Below are 21278 nucleotides of genomic sequence, written 5' to 3'. Positions count from 1 at the left end.
GGAAGTATTTGTATCATTTTATAGTTATAGCCCATTGGTGTGAAATCAGAAGGGATAAGCCCTTATTTACATATTTCTGTAACCAGGGTGTGTAGGATAAGTCTCACATGCAGACTCTAGGTCAGCCTGCTTAGATCCCAGCTCCACCAGTGACCATCAGCATCACTAGACACACTGTGTTTTCTTATCTCTGAAATGGGAATAACAGGGTTGCTGGGAAATAAGGTTTGCATTATCTAGCACTTGGCATGTATAAATGTTCAAACTGTTATCTATGTCAAATAAATGTGTTTCACATTGTGTTTTAGAAACAAATCTTCAGGGTAGGTGTGGGGTCGTTCCCTCTCCTCATGTGTCATTGGCCAGCGTTCCACGAGGACAAAGGGAGCAGAAGTGACGAACAGGGTCAGGTCGGCCAGTGAGCACTGATGGAAGAAAGCCCTTCTGGGGAGGCAGGTTCAGTGATACAAACAGCTCCAGACTCAGTGAAACAGCTCCGTTTATTCAGTGGGGGTTAGGGAAAATATAGTGTGGAGGCAGTAGCCAATGCTGCAGCTGATAGATGCTCATAGTATACTTTATTTACATGTGGCAGTAGGCTCCTATCATCCGAATATAGGGCAATGCCTGATTATCATATAGAAAAAACCTGGGGGTAGTTTTTACTCCAGGTAACTATGCCAAGGGTCATGTTCCAAATAAGGTCAGGCATCCATACTTGGTGGCACTTTCCAGGTAAAGTCAGGCAGGAAGCCCCTGCTGAGAAAGGAGCCAATCTTAACAGCAGGGTTCCCCAACAGGTAGGTATGATGGTACACACCTTTAACCTCAGCACTCAGGAGGCAGAGGCAGGTGAATTTGAGATTGAGGCCAGCTCGCTCTACATAGTGAGTTCCAGGTCATGTGGGGCTACAGGGAGACCCTGTCTCAAAAAGACCAAAAATTCAAATAAAATAAAGCTGGCAAGGTCTTGAATAAGACCTCCAAACCCTGGGCTTGATGTACAATTTAGACCAGTAAATTCAGTTTTCCACCATTATCACAGCCTGACAAATTCTATTTCCTATGTCAAATGAGTAAAAGAGGCAGGGGCCTACAAGAAGGCTCAGTGACTAAGGGGGACTTGCTGCCAAGCCTGATGACCTGAGTTCAATCCCTGGATTCCCACACAGTGCAATGAGAGAATTGACTCCCATAAGTTGTCCCCTGACCTCCACAAGGGCATCATTACGTGCATGTACACATCCACCCCTGCCCCTCCACAAAAATTTTAAATGTTTAAAAAAATATGTAGACATAGCAGGAGACAAAAGGTATGCTATAGGAGATGATAAATCTTTTATAATTAAAAAAAATAAGATAGGCATGGTGGTCCATGGGTATAATCCCAGCCTCCCAGCAGTTTGAAGCAGGAGGATTACTTTGAGTTCAAGACTAGCCTGGGATACATAGGGACAGAAATATATATAGTGCTGTTAAACCTGATGGCCTGAGTTTGATCCCTAGACTCCACAAGATAGGAGGGACCCAAATTCTGCAAAGTGTCCTCTTGAACTGGCTCAGCAAACTTCCCCAAGTTACTCCATTCTGTTCAGAGCCACTTCAGCAGCAACTTTGCTCCACACCAAAAGGAAAAGGGGGGCAACCTTGGGCCTTGGAAAATTACCCTCGCCATGAATCATGGAATGTGCTAGTTCCAGACATTATACATTTTTACTAACCAGCTTGTTTTCACTTCTGTAACCCACTTGCTGTCTTGGGTCGCCCTGACACAGGGCATAAGACCACCCTTGTTATCCTGTTATTGTATGACCACCTAGAAGTTATTTACCTTGACTGTCTTATTATACTTATTATGGCTAAAACAGTTGGCTAGTTTTAAGGTCACAAAGTTGATTGCCAAGTTATATGACTGTATCACTTGTCTGTATAATGATTGGTTGTTGATTAATAGAGTCAAAATTCTGCTATGTTGTACAAACCTGATTGGTTCACAAATGTCCTGTTTTAATAATAATTCCGTAATCCTATAAAAACTCTGACCTGACAATCATCAGGGCTGCTTCTACTCCCGAGATAGACAGCCTGGCTGGTCGAAAATTAAAATTTACCTTGCTACTTTCCTTAAAGTGGTGCTGGTGATCTTTTTACGAACTCTGTCCTATAACATTCTGACCTCCACATGCTCACATGCATAATAAATAAATGTAAAAAATGTAAAAATATCAGATTCCATGCTTAAACAATAGAAATTAATTTAAAATTTTATTTTTAGTGTATGAGTGTTTTGCCTGCATGTATGTAAGTGGATCCATGTGGTGCAATGTTTACAGAGGCTAGAAGAGGGCATCAACGGTATCATAATCCCCTGAAACTAGAACTGGTTGTTAGCCACCATGTAGGTGTTGGCAACTGAATCCAGGTCCTTTGCAAGAGCAGGAAGTGCTCTTAACTACTGAGCCATCTCTTCAGACCCTAGAAATTAATTTAAATTTTTTTTTGTTTTAATTTTATGTGTATGAGTGTTATGCCTACATTTGTGTAAGTGTACCAGTGTCCTGCAATGCCTTTGGAGAACAGAAGAAGGTGTCAGATTACCTAGAACTGGAGTTATGGATGGTTGTTAGCAACCATGTAGGTGCTGGGATTTGAACCCAGGCCTTCTGCAAGAACAGCTAGTACTCTTAACCACTGAGCCATCTCTCCAGCTCCTAAAAGTTCTTTTTAAAATTTTTTTTTGTCTTTTTTTTTTTTTTGAGGCAGGGTCTCCCTGTAGCCCCAGCTGTCCTGGAACACACTATGTAGACCAGGCTGGCCTTGAACTCCCAGAGATCCGCCTGCCTCTGCCTCCCAAGTGCTGGGATTAAAGGCGTGTGCCACCACACCCCAAACTGTTCTTTTTTTTAAGGCAGGGTCTCATGTATCCTAGTCTGACCTCAAACAATCTATGTAGCAGAGGATGACCTCAAACTCCTGATCCTCTTGCCTCTACCATTGAGTGTTGGGATTACAGGCATTCACCTCCACACCTAGTTTATTTGGTGTTTGGGACTGTACATACTAGGTAAGCACCCAGGGCTTCCTGCATGCTAGGCAAACAGTATACCAACTGAGCTATATTCCCAGCCTCTAGGAATTAATTTCATTCATACTTTTGGAGGCTGAAAATCTGAAATCAGAGTGCAGACATGGTAAGGGTCCAATAAGGGGGGGCACACTTGAACACTTATTAGGAGGCACATTTATTAGGACAAGGGCACAGACCTTTTGACCTCAGTTAATCCTAATCACCTCTGAAAGGCCTCATCTCCAAATACTAGCACATTGGCACTTAGGGCTTCAGCACATGAATTTGGGGGAAATCAACCTATAACAGTCTGAATAAGTACCTTCATAATGGTGCCTTAGTGGTAACTAATTTGTTACCCTCCATCCTTCCTTAACCACAGAGCAGAGTGAATTTGCATCCTCAAAAATTCCTGGGTAGGTCCTGGTGCTGCAGCTCAGTGGTAGATTGCAAGGCCCTGGGTTCAGAGTCTAGCATGGGGGCTGAAAGGGTTGTACTTAAATAAAATGTATTCCTCTCGAGGTATCTAATGAATTTTGTTGTCATTTAGACTCTGAGTTTTGTTCTGTTATTTAGTGTGGGGGCCTGGGAGCCAAGGTCAGCACATGGGGGGGTCAGGGGAACTAACTCACGGAGTTCTTTCCTACCTTCATGTGGGTTCCCAGGGACAGAATTCAAGCTTGTTGGGCTTGGTGGCAAGTGCCTTTATCCACTGGGCCATCTCGTCGGCCCAAAATCTGTAGTTTTAATATTTATTTAATTTTATTTTGATCTTTTTGAGACAGGGTCTCCCTATAGCCCCAGCTGGCCTGGAACTCATTTTGGAGACCAGGCTGACCTTGAACTCATAGAGATCCGCCTGCCTCCGCCTCTCCAGTGTAGGGACTAAAGCGGTGCGCCACCACGCCTAGCTTTAATCACACTTTAAATTATAGTTTGCATCATCTATTTAAAGCTTATCATGGGAAAGTACAGCAGGATAGTCTGGTTAAATAAAGTAGGAAAAAACATACAGTGGATAGTGTTCCTAAGTTATGTAGAACTCCTTAGCAGTGTAAACATTAACTTATGTACCAGGCAGCACCCCCGCCCCAGCGATGGCTTGCAAGCACTACTACTCTATGAAATATGTATTCCTATCCCGAGTGTGCAGTCCAGACTAGGGCCGGCAGGGTCCAGGTTCACTCAGCTAGTCAGGAGGTGGGGCAGGAGCGCAGGCCAGCTGCTGTAGAATACAGCCTCGCTACAAAACCATAATTACTACCGTAGGACGGTTGGGAGGGATCCAGACGTATGGGTCACTAGTAAATACTCCGGGGAAGGGCTAGATTGCAGATAGGAACGGAAGGTGCACGGAACTCCCGGCAGGATGGGCATCGGAACCTAGGGCTTGCAGTAAACCGCGCCTGAGCGGGGCGGGATCCGCGCATGCGCTCGGGTGACGGCGCCCGGAGGGCTGAATGTCCGGCCTGCGGGCGCTGCTGGGGTTCGGGCTGCTGGTCGCCGGCTCGCGCCTTCCCCGGGTCGCAGGCCGGGCGGGTGTCTGCCGCGCGGGACCTACCTGGTGGGGAACGCAGCATCTGAGCTCGGGTGGCGGCGGGAGTTCCGAGGCCATGGCAAGCGTCGCAGTGAAGTACCTGAGGTACGACGGCGCGCGGGAGGGCAGGACGTGGGTGCCTGGGCGGCTGGGACCAGGCAGGCGGGCACTCAGACCAGAACTTCCCTCAGCCAGGAGGAAGCCCAGGCCGTAGACCAGGAGCTATTTAACGAGTACCAGTTCAGCGTGGACCAACTTATGGAGTTGGCTGGGCTGAGCTGTGCCACAGCCATTGCCAAGGTAGGTGGCATAACTTTGGGAGGTGCCTTTGGGGAGGTCCCTGGAAGTCCAAGGGCTTCCCTGACCCTTTGCGTCTCTGCTTTCAGGCATATCCCCCTACGTCCATGTCCAAGAGCCCCGCTGCCGTCTTGGTCATCTGTGGCCCCGGGAATAACGGAGGAGATGGCCTGGTGTGCGCGCGACACCTCAAACTCTTTGTGAGTACGGTGTCAGAGGCTTTGGGGGAAGGTATGAGGATTCTGGGATTAGAGATTGATCACTTCCGTTTTCAACTAGGGCTACCAGCCAACTATCTATTACCCCAAAAGACCGAACAAACCACTCTTCACTGGACTTGTGACTCAGTGTCAAAAAATGGACATTCCTTTCCTTGGTGAAATGCCCCCAGAGGTAGGTGGCTTGTGATATCCCTTCTCTCCAGTAAGTACTGCCTCTGCCCTACTTTTCCTTCACGGTTTCAGACCCACCTGGCCTGTCTAGTGCCTGCTGCCTGCCACAAAAGGTGTCTAGGTGCTCTCTGAATAGGTGTGGTGGAAGAGCCTCCTTCATAAGGTGTGCTCCATGTGTTCCCGACACTAGAAGCTGTAATGTGCCCTTTTCCAGGCACTCCTTCCATTCTGCAGTCAGATGTCTTCTGTAGCATGCAGTGATCACTGATCCCCTCAGAGGGACTGCCACAATCCTTAACCTTTTCTGTAGATGTGTGAATTTAGGGGTAGAAATTTGAGATTTAAAAAGTTAAATTTAGTGCCAGGTGCATGCCTTTAATCCCAGCACTTAGGAGGCAGAGGCAGGTAGATTTCTGTGAGTTCGAGGCCAGCCTGGTCTACAGAGCAACTTCCAGGCCAGCAGGGGTTACAGAGAGACCCAGCCTCAAAAAGATAGGAAAAAAGTTATTGTGCAAATGAAGATACTGAGGTGCAGAAAAATAGTTTGCCTCAATCAGAGAACTGGATCAAGGTAAAGCTGAGACCAGAATTGGTCCCTTCAGACTTTTAGTCTCAGGCTGCCCCCCGCCCCTGAACCCCGCATCCAGTGTACCCAATAGGCACTCAGAACAGAAAATGTCTGGATTCAGACTGACCTGAATTAGTCACCATCTCTTCCTTTAGGAAATAATTATATCCATGCTTCTGTGATCTGCAAATGCAGGTGATGGCCCTCCCCAGTGCGGCAGCCAACTCTTGATGTTCTCTCCTTTTCTTGCTCCCCCGCAGCCCATGATGGTTGATGAGCTGTATGAGCTGGTGGTGGATGCCATCTTTGGCTTCAGCTTCAAGGGTGATGTTCGGGAGCCATTCCACAGCATCCTTAGTGTCCTGAGTGCCCTGACTGTGCCCATCGCTAGCATCGACATTCCCTCAGGTGCTGGAACCCAGAAGGTTGGGGGACTGGGGCTCTCCCCTGTCTCAAGGCTGGCACCTAGGGGACCATGTCTAAAATAATTTGAGTCTAAGAAGGCAGAATATAGCTTTCCAGGTTCCACATTAGGGCTAGGGAGCAGAGAGGTCATGCTGGTTCCCTGGAGAAACCCATGTACATGGGACTCCTAAGAGTACCTCAAGTGGTCACTGAGATGATTCCCTCTCCTTTAGGGCTAGGCCTTCTATACTTCCTCCATATTGCTTTCTCTCTTCAGGATGGGATGTGGAGAAGGGAAACCCTGGCGGAATCCAACCAGACCTACTCATCTCACTGACAGCACCCAAGAAGTCTGCAGTCCAGTTTACTGGCCGCTATCATTACTTGGGGGGTCGTTTTGTACCACCTGCTTTGGAAAAGAAGTACCAGCTGAACCTGCCATCCTACCCTGACACAGAGTGTGTCTACCGTTTGCACTGAGACAGGTGGGTAGGCAGGTTTCCCAATAAAGACTTGGTGCCTTCTCTCTTGAAACTGGAGTCTTCTGGCCATAGTCATTATTAGTGGGTGATGCTTTCTCTGCAGGAACTAAGCATTTAAGAAATGAAAACTCAAACACCAAGTCAGGCCGTCACACAGGAATGATTCTTAGCTATTTGTGATAGACAGGTGGATGACATCTCTAAGCTAATTTGACTTACCATTATAGCAAGACTCCAGGTTATTAGCAGAAAGAATATCTTCAAAGGTCTCCAAGGACAACTGATTTGTGTTCAGACCTTCCCAGGCTGAGAATGGTGATGGCAATTGAGAATAACCTCTAGGCTTGGGGCCCAAGTTCATGTAATGGATTTACTCATGATTTGAAATGGGCTGCCTGGGAACTGACCCGAGCCTGAACATATAAATCTATGCTTCTTAGCCTTCACACCACATATTTTTTTTAATTTTTGAAAATATTTTATGTATATGAGTGTATTGCCTGCATGTGTATAAGTGTACCAGTGTCATGCAAACCTGCAGAGGTCAGAAGAGGGTGTTTGATCCCCTGGAACTGGAGTTATGGACTGTTGTTAGCCACCATGTGGGTGCTGGGAATCAAACCTGGGTCCTCTGTAAAAGCAGCCAGTGCTTGAGAGCCAGGTGTGGTGGCGCATGCCTTTAATCCCAGCACTTGGGAGGCAGAGGCAGGCGGATCTCTGTGAGTTCAAGGCCAGCTGTGACTACAGGGAGACCCTGTCTCAAAAAAAAAAACAAAAACAAAAAAAAAGCAGCCAGTGAGCCATTTCTCAGCAGCTGCTGAACCATCTCTGCAGCCCCCTTCACACTATTTTAAAATCAAGACATTTCACATAAGTTTGTATTTTCAGTTTCTTTTAGCAGTGACATGCCTTCAAATGCAGACTACACTATCTGCATGCGTTTTTCCACATTTTCAGCACACCTTTTCACTTTGCTGGGCTCCTGGAGGCAACAGGGTTCATACTCTTTGGATAGGAAGTTATACAGGGACCTTGAACTCTCCCTCAGCTAAGACACAGTGCCTTGGCTCTCCTGAGCAGATTAGTGTTACAGAGTTGCTTTCTCCTTGGAAGAGACTCATGCTGAGGGGTATGTAGAAGTTCTGCCCTGACCCAGGCTATCACTGAAAAAGACTGACAGCCCTGACTAGACCTTCAATCTCTCTTCTGTTTCTTCTTTTTGGCTCTTTGGTCAGTGATGACACTGGCTCTCTCTTTTGGATGTGACTGACCTCTCTTATCTTCATGCTCTCCTTCCCAGGTTCTGCCATCATCACATTTATCACTTACATAATTGAGAACATGTCTTTTCTTCTTTCTTCCCCTGCCTGTTCTCTCTGCTTTAGTTAGGTCATCTGTCCTTTCTTCGTCCTGTATGTTCAAGGCTTCCCTTTGCTGTTGTCGCTTCTTGCTTCTGCTGTGCGGCTCTGTGCCTGCTCTGCTGTCCACCTCTGACCTGCCTGTCATCCTGCTGCCTTTTCCTTTCTCACAGGTATCTATCTCCTCTCCTTCCTCTTCACAGTGCTGCCTCTTCTTTTTCTTCCTTCTCCTCAGGGACTGATCAGATTGTTCTCTGTTCTTCACTTCCCCAGGCCCGTTCACTCCAGCAGCCTCTTCCTCCCCACTCCCTATAGCTGTTCCCTCTCTCTCTTCTAGCTGTTGCCTTTTCTTCCTGCTTTTCTTGAAGTTCTGGTCAGTGTATTCTAGATGCTCCTCACCTATATTCTCTTCCATTGCTGTAGCTGCTGCTGCTTCTGCTTCTTTTTGCTTCCTTTTCTTTTTCTTTTTTTGGGTAGGTTTGCTCTCATTCTGTAATTGAGAAGTTTCTAGGTCCTGGCCTTTGAGATGAGCCAGGAAGGCCTGCTCTTGGGCCTCTAGGCGAGCAAGCTTAGCCTTCATTGTGATTCCAGTCCGGGCAGCCCTGAGACAGATGGGGTCCAAGTTAGAAGGGTACTGGGATAGGCCTAATCTTAGGCCTACAGAGAAAGTTGGGAATGGGGAACAGGGAGCTGCTTGACTTCAGGAATGGATGGGTCAACATCAAGAACTATTTCTTGCAGATGAAAATAATTGACAGTTGGCACAGGCTGGCCTCGAGCCTGGGCAGAAAAGAAGGAAGCCCAGCAGGTAACCACAACTTACTTGTGTGCTGTTCGCCCCTCACAAGCTTCAAGTAGCATCTCATCAGTCAGACTGTAAGGGCAAACGACAGATTATAAACAGATAAGGTGAGAAGGCTTGAAATTTTTTTTTTTCCTGTCTAGAATGTTTCTTCAATATTTTTTATTCAAGACCTGGCATTTTTGAAGTGCTAGGGATACAGATACAAAGATTAATACAGTCTAATTAACACCTCCAAACCTAGTCAAGCACTCGATTTAGTCATTCATTCTCTTAACAATCCCAAGGCATTTCCTCTCACAAGCCCTCAGAGCCAGAATGCAGTCTTACATCTTTGGAGGTACGGGTCCCTGGGTGTCCTCATCACTGTAGCTCTCCAAGTCTCTGTCTGGCTTCTCTTCCCCTGAGGTTAGTGTGGCCATCTAGAAAGAAGGACAGTGGGGATGGATGAAGCCAACTAACTACCATTACAGCTCTCCTTTCTTTCAGAGAACCCAGGAACTTAGAGCCCCAGGCATGAATCTGCCAGCCCCCACATGGTTCCTTGCAGGGCCATGGAAAGGGGTGATAGCCTACATACTTTGGGCAGAAGGTAGGCTGCAGTTATTGGAAAGTGGATCATCTAGGGCTGTCTGGCTCACACCTACCTGGTGTGTAGAACAAGCAGAAAGGAAGTACCCTGAGGCAGGTTTTCATAGTGGGATGGGCTCTAATGACTGACAAAAAAGGTAGAAACTCTTAGTCCCAGTACTTTTGTTCAACTAGATTAACAGAATCTACTATGGACTAAATAGCTCAGGATAAGAGGAGAATGAGAATGAAATGGGTTCAGGGCTGTGGAGATGGCTCAGCACTTGCTATGTAAGCATGAGGACCTAAGTTTGGATCTCCTGCACCCACATGAACAGGTATGGTGGTTCACCTCTAATCCAGCATGTGGAAAATGGAGATGGGATCCCAGGAAGCTGACTATTTAGATTAGCCAAATTGGCAAGCTCTAGGTTCAAGTGAGAGGCCCTGTTTTGTTTTGTTTTTTGATAGTCTCACTATGTAGCCCCTGGTGGCCTGGAACTCACTATACAGATCAGGCTGGCCTCAAACACAGAGATCCTCCTGCCTCTACCTCCCAAGTACTGGGATTAAAGGTGTGCGCCACCATGCTCAGTGAAAGGCCCTGTCTTAATGTCTATAAAGTGGAAAGCAATCAGGGAAGACACCTGACATCAACCTTTGGCCTCCACCACACATATGTGAACATGCATACGCAAGCATTCATCATGTACATGGAAAAAATGAGATGGGCCTAGCCTGGATGAACTACATGTTTGGGAATGGAGTACAGTAAAACGTGGACCAGTTACCCTATAAACAACTCAGACAGGATTTGAATAGTGGTTTCTAGAAGTTGCATATGTGTAAACTGAATCTGGATGTCAAGAAATGGCTAGTAGGTAAAAGGGCAAAGGAAGAATGTCAGGCAGAGGAAAGAGCATGTGCAGGATAAATCTGGCCATCACTCTAGGTCAAAGAGGAGCCAGTGACATAATGATGCAATATATCTTTCAGAGATAACCCTAGGAAGGTCACCTGATGGATGGGGAGTGAGACTAGAGGCAAGAAGGCTCTTAAAAAGGAGTGACATGGGGGCTCTAGAGATGGCTCAGTGGTTAAGGGCACTGGCTGTTCTTGCAGAAGACCCAGGTTTGAATCCCAACACCCACAGGACAGCTAATAACCATCCATAACTCCAGTCCCAGGGGATCTGATGCCCTCTTCTGTCCTCTGAGGACACTGTACTATGCAGGTGTACTTAACATACATGCAAGCATTATACTCATACACATAAAAGAAAAATAAATAGGAGCTGAAGAGATGGCTCAGTGGTTAAGGGCACTGGTTGTTCTTGCAGAAGACCCAGGTTTGAATCCCAGCACCCACAGGACAGCTAATAACCATCCATAACTCCAGTCCCAGGGGATCCGACAGCTTCTTATGACGTCTGCGGGCCTTGCACGATATGGGTGCACTTATCTACATGCAGGCAATACACGCATACACATAAAATAACAAAAAATAAACATTTTTTAAAAGTTAAAAAGAAAAATAAATAAAAAAAGAAAGAGTGACAGCCTGAACTGAAAGAGTAGATGACTCTTTCAGTCATCTGGGGAGGACTTGCTCGATAACTTTTAAGCCCTTAGCACATAGTAGATGCTCATTAATTGCTATTTCTCATCTATTGCTTTAGTAAAAGTAGAAGCCAGAAGGCCTGTTTGTCTTTGCTAGCCAGCTGTGGCCTTAGCAACCCATTTTTTTTTTCACTTTTTTGGCCACATATATAAGAAGACTAGGTAACCTCTCTGGACTCCTCTGGGTTCCAAATCTTCTGAATTAAGACATCCACACATTCTTCCCCCATCAGCTCCTAAATGAATGACTGTCCATGAATGACTGTCCTTCCTCCCACTCCCAAGTGCTGCTTCCTCGGCAGGTGGCAGGGTCTGTGGAACCTTAACATCTTAGTGCTTGGTGAGGGGCCAGGCATTAGTCTAAGTACAGCAAGGTTAGACCCAGGATCTCGACGCGTTAGGATACTCCTGAGAATTAGTTGGGCATTGTCACAAGGCAACTGATCAGGACTCAGGGGAAACAGGAAAGCAGTAAGGAGTTGGATCTCTCACCCCAGTGTCTAGTACCTTCACAAACTTTTGATACAGCAAATTGGGTTTGGAGCGGTTTTGCCTCTTGGTCTCCTTAGAAAGGTGTCGTATTTGTACACCATCCTGTTGGAAAGTGTCAGTGAATAAGTGGCATACAATGCCTCCCTCCACCCATCCCAGGCACCTGCCCAACAAGCTCATACCTCCCCTGTGTCTACTATCAAGTTGGCTGCAGTCTTGTTGAAGAGTTCACTCCACCAGTGGTTTGTAAATTCCTTGGCAGGGTCATGTCCCACCTGCCAGGGGAATAATAAATATGAGCTGAGGTCTGAGCACCTGTCCACTTGCCTTCATAGGTCCCCTTCTCCCATTCATGCTGACCAGCCTCCCAGTCTTACCCCATGAGTATCTTGCTTCAGTGTCACCTTGAGGGCCTGGGTAATACCATTCTCCTTCAGGCCCAGGCCCTTCCCTGCAGAGGACAGTGAGTGACTTGGTGTATTTTGCAGCCTGCCCTGAGCCCTCACCAAACCCTCTGAGCCACCTACTGTTCCTTGCCATTTCACATACTTAGCACTGGGTATACTCTGTGCCTTTCAGAAAACTACCTCACTCCATGCTTGGCAGTACTACCCCATGCAGTCTCTGACTGAGCCTGAATTAGCTCTGCTGTCATATATTGTCTCTTATTTGCCTTCCCCAGTCTTCCCAACCACTTGTTCCTCATTATCCTTCATCCAACAGTGGGAATTTCTCCCATTCCCTTTTCTGGATAAGTTAGAAAACTGATCGTCTGAAGGTTTCTTTATAAACTAGCTTCTCTGGCTGAACTGGCACAGGGGGCAGAGGAGAGGTAGAGTAGGGAGGATATGAGGAGGCCCTAAGATCACCCCGAGTCCATCCATGCTTTAGCAGCTGCTCTTCAGCAAACTTCATCCCATGACTCTTGATCTCTGGGGTGACACTCATGGTGGGCAAAGAGGCTTTGTCCTCAGGCTCTCAGGAGGGAAGAAGATACAGCATCATCTTTGAAGAGGGAAGGAGAGGGCTGGGAGTCAGATGGCAGAAAGCTTGTCTAGTATACACTAAGCCCTGGTTTCAGTCCCCAGTACCATGTAACATCAGGCATGAGAACACGTAACTGTAATCTAGTACTTGGAAGATGGAGGTAGGAGAATCAGAAATTCCTGTCATCCTCAACTGTATAGCAAAGTTGAGGCTAGTATGTGCTACACGAGACCTGGTCTCAAAGTAAAGGGGGTGGGGGATGGTGGCTATAGATATGGCTCAGCAGTTAAGAGCACTTGCTCTTATAGAGGATCTGAGTTCTGTTCCCAGCACCCACATCTGGTGGCTCACAACCACCTGTAACTCCGATTCCATGGCATCTGACACCCTCTTCTGGACTCCATGGACATCTGCACTCACAAGTGCACAGACTCACATAGTTACATAATTAAAAAAGAAATATAAAAACTTTTTTTTGGTCTTTTTGAGACAGGGTCTCCCTGTAGCCCCAGCTGTCCTGGAACTCACTATGTAGACCAGGCTGGCTTTGAACTCACACAGATCCGCCTGCCTCTGCCTCCCGAGTGCTGGGATTAAAGGCGTGCGCCACCACGCCCAGCAGCCCCCAAAAAGACATTTTTTTTTAAAAAAAAAGGAATAAGTGGGCTGAGGTTTGTAGCTCAGTAGGTAGAAAGCTTGAGTCCCTGGATTTGATCTCCCAACACTGCATAAATCAGGTGTGGTGGTACATGCCTGTAATTCCAGCACTTAGGAAGCAGAGGTAAGAAGATCAGGATTCAAGATCATCCTTGACTATATACTGAGTTCAAGGCCAGCCTGATATATGAAATCCTGTGTCATGCCTGAAGTATCCCAACTGCTTGTGTAAGAGCCCTTTTTCTTTAGCACTGGGGAAGACACCAGGAGGAGGCCTGCTCTTTGGGGACTCCCCTGTATGGTCAAAAGTGCCACTATCTCAGAATGGAGGAAGACTGACATTAATAGTGTTGCCTAAATATTTAGTAACAGGCTGTACCAAGGCCTTAATGTAGACTATTTCATTCAGCCTTCTCACCCTGCTCCAGTCACAAATGAAGCCAAGTCTTAAAAAGGTTAGGTGTCCTGGTGGTGTTGACTGTCAACTTGACAGGCTCAGGAATCGCCTAGAAGGCAAACCTCCAGGCACACCCATGAGGGATTATTTAGATTAGGTTAACTAAGGCAGGAAGACCTCACAGAGGGTGACACCATTTGCTGGGTTTAGGTCCTAAACTGCAGAAAGCTAGAGCCAGGGAGATGGTCCAGTGGGTAAGGGTGCTTGCTGCCAAGCCTGATGTTCCCAGAAGCCCACAAGGTAGGAGAGAATTGACTCCCATGGGCTATCTTTGGACCCCACACCTGTGCTGTGGGTACATGCCCTGTCCAGACACACACACATTAAATAAAATGTAAAAAAATTATTTTAAGGAAAACAGTAGCTGAGCACTCTCTGCTTCCTGACTGGATGCAAAGTGCCCAGCTGCCTCAAGCTCCTGCCACTGTGACTTCCCTGCCATGATGAACTCAACCCTCAAACTGTGAGCCAAAATAAGTGATTCCTTCCTTAAGTTGTTTTTGTCAGGGTATTTTATCATAGCAACAGGAAAGGTAATATGGTAGCTTGCTGGAAGTCACACACCTAATCTATGGTGAATTTAAACCAGGCAGCTTGTCTGTAGTTTGTAACATCTCCCCAAATGTATTACCTGTTTTTTTTTTGTTTTTTTTTTGTTTTTTTTAAAAAAAGCTGTGAGATGTTTGGTAACCTGTCTATGAGATACTCGTACTTGGGGCTGGAGCAGTGGTTCAGTGGTTAAGAGTGCTTGCTGCTCTTTCAGAGGACCAGAGTCCAATTCCCAGCACCCATATCTGGTGGCTCCACTGCCTAACTCCAGCTGTAGGAGATCTGACACCTCTTCTGGCCTCTGTGGACATCAGGCACCTACATGCAAGTGCACATACAGACACACACATAAAGTCTTTTTTCTTGTTCTTTTAGTTTTTGTTTGACGCAGGATATCCCTGTAGCCCCAACTGGCCTGGAACTCACTATGGAGACAAGGCTGGCCTTGATCTCAGAATCTACTGCCCTCCCAAGTGCTGGGATTAAAGGTGTATACCACTACATTGGCCTAAAAATAAAATCTTTTAAAGAGAGAGACAGATACCTGGACATGGCAGCTAAGAATCGTGTGTAACTCCTGTTCTAGGTGATCCAGCACCCTCTTCTGGCCATTGCATGCATGTGGTGTATTTAGATACATGCACACAAAACACTCATACACATGAAATAAATCTCAAAAACACTAGCAAACAATTCAAGAACAAACACATCAAAAAGATCGTCCACCACGATCAAGTCCGCTTTATTACAAAGATGAAGAGATAATTCAGCAAACACAAATCAATAAATGTAATACATCACATAAATGGACCTAAGGACAGAAATCCTATATAATCATCCCAATAGGTGCAGTATTTAGATAAAATCCAACATCACGTCATGATAAAAAAAAAAAAAACCTGAAGAAAACTAGAAATGTAAGAACATATCTCAACATAACAAAGGCTATATAAGACAAACCTAAACCCAACATTATACTAAGTGGGGAAAAATTGAAAGCATTTCCACTAAAATAAGGAACAAAACAAAGTTTTCCACTTTCTCCACTCTTATTCAATATAGTGCTTGAAGTCTGAGGTGAAGGACAGCAGTAAGACAAGAGGGAAATAAAAAATACAAACAATAAAAGGAAAGGACGAAGTCACAAAGTATCCTTATTTGCAGATGGTAGAATGTTATCCGTAAGAGTCCCTAGAGACTGTAGAGATGGCTCAGCTGGTAAAGTGCTTGCCACACAAGCATGAAAACCTGTTCAATGATCCCAACACTCTTGTAAAAAGCCAGGCATACAGGTGTGTGCATGTAATGCTAGCACTGGGGAGATGGAGGCAGGCAGGCCCCAAGAACTTGAGGGCCAGACAGCTTAGCTAAACCAGTGAGCTCTAGGTTCAGTGAGAGACCCTATCTCAAAAGATTAGGTGGATAGGGCTGGAGATGACTCAGTGGTTAAAAGTGCTTGCTGCTCTGTCATGAGGAGTGGAGTTTGGTTCTCAGCATCTACATGAGGCCGCTCACAACTACCTGTAACTCCAGCTCAAAGGGATTCAACACCCTCTTCTGGTCTCCAAGGGGATCTGCACATGTGCATACACATGTACACACATACACATACAAACACACTCACTCTTTCACACAGGCACATAGAAATAAAAAGTAAAGTAAATCTTAAAAAACATTTAAAAAAAAAAAAGGTGGGGCGGGATTGAGGCCAAATACCCCAACATCAATCTCTGGCCTCCAACATGCACACATGTGCACAGGTGGACATGTGCACACATCCACAAGATGCTAAAGACTCCACTAGAATACTCTTAGATCTAATAAACAGTTTCAGCAAAGTGGCATGATACAAAATGAACATACAAAAATCAGTAGCTAAGAACTGGGAATGTAAATTAGCTGACGGAATGCTTAACTAGTATGTATGAAGTCCTGGGTTCCATCCCCAGAAACATAAACTGGGTATGGTGGTACACACCTGTAATCCCAGCACTTGGAAGATACTCAGTATCCAGAGTCAGAGTTCAAAGTTACCCTTGACTACATGAGGTGTTTGAGGCCAGACTGGAATATATGCCCCCACTTCAAAAAATAAATGAAGTCAGATCTTTAATTCCAGCATCTGGGAGGTGGAGGCAGGAGGATCTCTGTGAGTTCAAGGGCAGTCTGGTCTACAATAACAAAACAAGGGGGCTGGGGAGATGGCTCAGCAGTTAAGAGCACCACCTCCTCTTGCAGAGGACCCTGGTTCAATTCCCAGCACCGACATGGTGGCTAACAACCGTCTGTAATTCCAGTTCCAGGGGATCCAACATACTTTTCTAACCTCTGAGGCTACTGCATGACATAGGTGCACTTACATACGTGCAGGCAATATACTCATACACATAAAATAAAAAAATAATAAAATAGAAAAAAACAAAATAAAACAATAAAGCAAATAAAATAAGCTGGGAGTGAGGACACATACCTTTTTTAAAAATTTTATTATTTTTATTTTATGTGTGTATGTGTAATGCCTGCTTGTAGGTAAGTGCACCCATGTCATGCAATGCCCTTGGGGGTCATAAGAGGCTGCTGGATCCCCTGGGAATGGAGTTAGGACAGTTGTTAGCTGCCATGTGGATGCTGGGATTTGAACCTGGGTCTTCTGCAAGAACAACCAGTGTTCTTAATCACTGAGCCATCTGTCTAGCCCCAAGGAGGACACATACCTTTAATCCCAACACTGGGGAGGTAGAAGCAGGCTGGTCCCTGTGAGAGTGAAGCCAGCCTGGTTTACATAGCCAGTTCTAGGTCAGCTGAGGCTACAGGACCCTGTACCTCCAAAACAAAACAAAACAGATGTCAAAACACTACAGAAGACAGGAAGATCTCCCATATTCCTGGATTGGAAGAGTTAGTATTATGGAAGTGACTATAATACAAAAGCAATCTAAAGAGTCAAATCTATAAATATGTATTTGTTTTTTTTAGACAGGGTCTCACTATGTAGCCTTGATTAGCCTAGAACTCACTAAGTAGACCAGTCTGGCCTGGAACTCACACAGATCCACTTACCTCTGCCTCCTAAATGCTGAAATTAAAGGCACGTACCAACAAACCTGGCTAGGTGCATGAAACTTTCAAAGAACAACAGATATTATTTAGGGGCTGGAGGGATGTCTCAGCTGGGGCTATAGGGAGAACTTGTCTCAAAATGACAAAAAACAAAAATAAATCAAACAACCTAATCAATAAATGAACTAATGAAATAGACAGTTGCCAAAAGATGACATACAGTCGGGTGTGATGGCACACACCTTTAATCCTAGCAATCAATCCTAGCACTCAGGAGACAAAGGCTGTCGTATCTCTGTGAGTTCGAGGCCAGCCTGGTCTTCATTGTGAGTTCCAGGCCATCTAGGCTACAATGAGACCCTGTCTCAATAAGACCAATAAAATAAATAAAATTTAAAAATTGGAAAAAAAAAGAAAAGAAAAGAAAAATGCCTGATGAAGTCTGGATAAAAATAAGTAAATAAAAATAAAAAGTTGGTCCCTAGCACCCATTAAAAAGCCATCATAGTGGTATGCATTTGTAATACCAACACTGAGGAGATGGCGATGGGAAGATCTCTGAGGCTGGATAACCAGACAACTTAGCCGACTAATCAGCTAGTAACAGAAACTCCGGTTCACTGATTAAGTGTTGACTGCTCTTGCAGAATACCTAGGTCTAGTTCCCAGCACCCACTTGGTGGCTGACAGATCAGTGAATGACTAAACGCTATGAGAGGAGATGACGTTACTGCTGTGACATATATTATTATAAAACAATAGTTCTGGCAGCCGTGCGTAGTGATGCACACCTTTAATCCTAGTACTTGGGAGGCAGAAGCAGGTGGATCTTTATGTTTGAAGCCTGCCTGGTCTACATATCAACTTCTAGGCCAGTCAGAGCTATACAGAGAGACCATCTCAAATAAATAAATAATTTAACAAATTATCAAAATGTGGCCCAGGATTCCTTTGGGTTGAGACCTTTTCAGAGACCCATGAGGTCAAAACTATTTTCACAGAAATCTTAACACCTTATTTGCCTTTTCCCTCTCATCCTTTTTTTTTTTTTTTTTTTTTTCCTGGTTTTTGAGACAGGGTCTCCTTGTTGCCCCAGCTGGCCTGGAACTCACTATGTATGATCAAAGGCGTGCACTGGCATGCCCAGCTTTCCTCTCCTGACTGCATAGTTTTCCAGCTGCTACAAGACATGTGGTGATTTTAACACTCCATCAATGGACTGTGTCCTTGTGTCTAAAAGCATTCTCCAATTTCTATATGCTGATAAATCACAAAAATCCTAAAGAAAAAAAAAAAGAATGATGCACAGTCTTCTTAAGTACAAAGAAGTGCACATTCAGGATGAATCCCATTTCCATTCAGGTTTCCACTGCAAAGGATGGTTATATAAGGCCTCAATGATACTTGAAACTTGAGTGTACCAACAGAAAAAGACTGAGTGAAAAAGTGGCCTTGCTTCTTGATATGGAAACACAAGTAAAATTTAAACACAGAGGCCCCCTGAAAACTTCCTCCTCTTAGAAATGACTTTTGATCTCTTAACCTCCGATTTAACAATCATATTCTAAACTTGTAGTGTAACTTAACACCAGCCTATTAACTGCCCCATATGATCATCTAACTTAATCCTGTCAAAAACCCTATTAGGAGGCGATAACTAGCCATAATTTAGAAAGGAGAAATCAGTCAGGCGTGGTGGCACACGCCTTTAATCCTAGCACTTGGGAGGCAGACACTGGAGGATCTCTGTGAGTTCAAGGCATCCAGGTCTACGTAGCAAGTTCCAGGGACCTGGGACTGCAGGGAGACCCTGTCTCAAAAAGAACAAACAAAACAAACAAAAAACCACCACCACCACAACCACCAACAAAAAAAAACAGAAAGGAGAAATCGGGCACTGAAGGTTTTACTCGCTGAAAGTAAATAGCTAGCAAGTAGTGGATCCAGGATTGGTAGTCAGGAAATTCGGAAACGGAGTCCTTAAGCAGCTCTTCGTGTTTTCTGCAGTAAGGCTCCCCATATTCTATTCCTTGTCACATAATCTGAAACCACACGACCTTGAAGCTTTAGTCACAGCCCTTGACACTTAAATATAGCAAGAATACGTTCAGTGTTTCTGTGAACTGACACAAGGAGGAATCGATTTTAACAGACTTGCAAGCAATAGCCATGAACAGAAACGAAAAGATCTGAGGCACTGCCTTCTCTCCAGTCAGTTTTCAGAGCCACTCATCCTATAAGGGCCGAAAGAGCCGGCCGCCACCTTTGCCTCCTGTTCTAAATCCCAGCCCTCCTTCCCCAATGTCAGTAGGGTGAGGCCACTCTCCTGTTTTCACATCTGCTCCTGCCCTGAGGAAAGAAAGCCCCTTACCGCCCGTACCGGGTTCTCTCTCTGGAAGCACATGTCACTCCTGCTTGGGCGCAGCCATCTTCCGGAAGTGCGTTTCGGTCCTTCTAGGCTGCAGAAACCATAGAGACGCCGCCCACTCAGTGGCCAACTGACGGTTGCCACGGAAACTAGGTCCGGTCCCAGTCTGTGCTTCTAGGCTGCAGAAACCATAGAGACGCCGCCCACTCAGTGGCCAACTGACGGTTGCCACGGAAACTAGGTCCGGTCCCAGTCTGTGTATCAATAATACCCTTAAATATCAATGGACTGAACTCTCCAATCAAAAGACACAGGCTAATTGAATGGATTACATAACAAAACCCATCTCTTTGCTATCTGCAAGAAACCCATCTCACCTTCAAGGACAGACACTACCTTAAGGTAAAAGGATGGAATGAAAAATTTAAAACCTTAAAGAAAGAGATTGAGGAAGACACCAGAAGATGGAAGGATCTCTCATGCTCATGGATTGAAAGAATTAATATTGTGAAAATTACCATCCTACCAAAAGCAACATATAGATTCAGTGCAATTCCAATAAAAATCCCCATGACATATTTCACAGAATTAGAAAAAAATATCTGTAAGTTCATATGGAAGAAAAAAAAAAAGACCCTGGATATCCAAGGCAACCCTGAGCACAAAGAGCAACACTGGGGGGATTACTATACCAAATCTCAAAGTATACTACAGAGCTATAGTCATAAAAATAGCATGGTACTGGTACAAAAATAGACACACAGATCAATGGAACATAATTGAAGACCCAAGCATGAGTACATGCAATTTCAGCCACCTGATATTTGACAAAGGTGCCAAGAAAGATAGCATCTTCAACCAATGGCACTAGAAAAACTGGGATCTCCACAGAATGAAACTTGATCCTTATCTTTTACCTTGCACAAAAGTCAAATCCAAATGGATCGATGTGAAACTCGAAACTCTGAAACTGTTAGAAGAAAACATTGGCAGTAACCTACAAGATACAGGTGTAGGAAAGGACTTTCTAAATCGGACACCAGTTGCTCAGGAATTAAGGTCAACAATCAACAAGTGGGACCTCATTAAACTAAAAAGCTTCTGTACAGCAAAAGAAACAATCATGAAAGTGAAGAGAAAACGCACAGAATGGGGAAAAAAAGTCTTCACCAGTGACACATCTGGCAGAGGTTTAACATCCAGAATATACAAAGAACTGAAAAAACAAAGAATCAAGAAAACAAATGACTCAATTAAAAGATGGGCTAAAGATCTAAATAGAACTCTCAAAGGAAGAAATAAAGATGGCTAAGAAGCATCTTAAAAAGTATTCAACATCGTTAGTAATTAGGCAAATGCAAATTAAAGCCACCTTAAGATTTTTTTCTTTGGTCTATCTTAATCCCTGCTGGTCAGTCAGTGATCTGCCAGGCTTCACTTATGAACCAGAGCATCATAGAAGCCCTGCCAAAGTTGAGCAAGGCCTTTGTAGGCTCATGGCAGTGGCACTTCTGAACACACCAAGGAGAAAAAAGAAATAAAAAGATTTTATCTTACCCCAGTCAGACTGGGTAAGCTCAAGAAAACAAATGACCAAATGCTGGCAAGGAT

The 21278-nt window shown here is 45.0% G+C and overlaps 3 protein-coding genes and 1 non-coding gene across 9 annotated transcripts in view; 3 read left to right on the top strand and 1 right to left on the bottom strand.

Moving 5' to 3' along the window:
- Positions 1 to 4482: 4482 nt before the first annotated feature.
- On the top strand, positions 4483 to 8965 carry Naxe (NAD(P)HX epimerase). 3 transcript variants are annotated; one of them, XM_008853504.3, is made up of 7 exons: positions 4483 to 4709; positions 4796 to 4904; positions 4991 to 5101; positions 5181 to 5294; positions 6122 to 6269; positions 6544 to 6751; positions 8848 to 8965. In XM_008853504.3, exons 1-6 carry the CDS (start codon positions 4528 to 4530, stop codon positions 6744 to 6746), a joined length of 867 nt encoding a protein of 288 aa, XP_008851726.1. In that variant the 5' UTR covers positions 4483 to 4527; the 3' UTR covers positions 6747 to 6751; positions 8848 to 8965. The 3 variants fall into 3 exon arrangements, with proteins under 3 accessions (XP_008851726.1, XP_008851717.1, XP_017650256.1); XM_008853495.2 differs by lacking the exon at positions 8848 to 8965 and having other exon boundaries at positions 6544 to 6800; XM_017794767.1 differs by lacking the exon at positions 8848 to 8965 and having other exon boundaries at positions 4527 to 4709; positions 4800 to 4904; positions 6544 to 6800.
- Positions 7613 to 19748, bottom strand: Gpatch4 (G-patch domain containing 4). Of its 3 annotated transcripts, none has more exons than XM_029556683.1 (8): positions 19680 to 19748; positions 12459 to 12594; positions 11967 to 12040; positions 11772 to 11864; positions 11605 to 11691; positions 9239 to 9330; positions 8930 to 8980; positions 7613 to 8708 (listed from the first exon to the last, which is right to left on the bottom strand). In XM_029556683.1, exons 2-8 carry the CDS (start codon positions 12535 to 12537, stop codon positions 7943 to 7945), a joined length of 1242 nt encoding a protein of 413 aa, XP_029412543.1. In that variant the 5' UTR covers positions 12538 to 12594; positions 19680 to 19748; the 3' UTR covers positions 7613 to 7942. The 3 variants fall into 3 exon arrangements, with proteins under 3 accessions (XP_029412543.1, XP_029412548.1, XP_017650245.1); XM_029556688.1 differs by having other exon boundaries at positions 19671 to 19736; XM_017794756.2 differs by lacking the exon at positions 19680 to 19748 and adding an exon at positions 16954 to 17056.
- Positions 8895 to 21278, top strand: part of Hapln2 (hyaluronan and proteoglycan link protein 2) — a 37478-nt gene continuing 25094 nt past the window's right edge. The window contains exon 1 of one of the 2 annotated variants that reach the window (XM_029556700.1): positions 8895 to 9015. The gene's annotated coding sequence lies outside the window, so the exon portion shown is untranslated. The remainder of the gene's footprint in view (positions 9016 to 21278) is intronic. The other variant, XM_029556699.1, reaches the window with a different exon arrangement.
- LOC115068072 lies at positions 21057 to 21188 on the top strand. The gene has a single exon (XR_003847460.1). It is a non-coding gene; the product is annotated as a small nucleolar RNA SNORA52 (small nucleolar RNA).

Source organism: Nannospalax galili, unplaced genomic scaffold (assembly GCF_000622305.1).
Source record: "Nannospalax galili isolate Female #2095 unplaced genomic scaffold, S.galili_v1.0 scaffold591, whole genome shotgun sequence".
Lineage (NCBI taxonomy): Eukaryota > Metazoa > Chordata > Mammalia > Rodentia > Spalacidae > Nannospalax > Nannospalax galili.
Note: the sequence above shows the minus strand (reverse complement) of the source record. Positions and strands in the feature narration are given on the sequence as shown.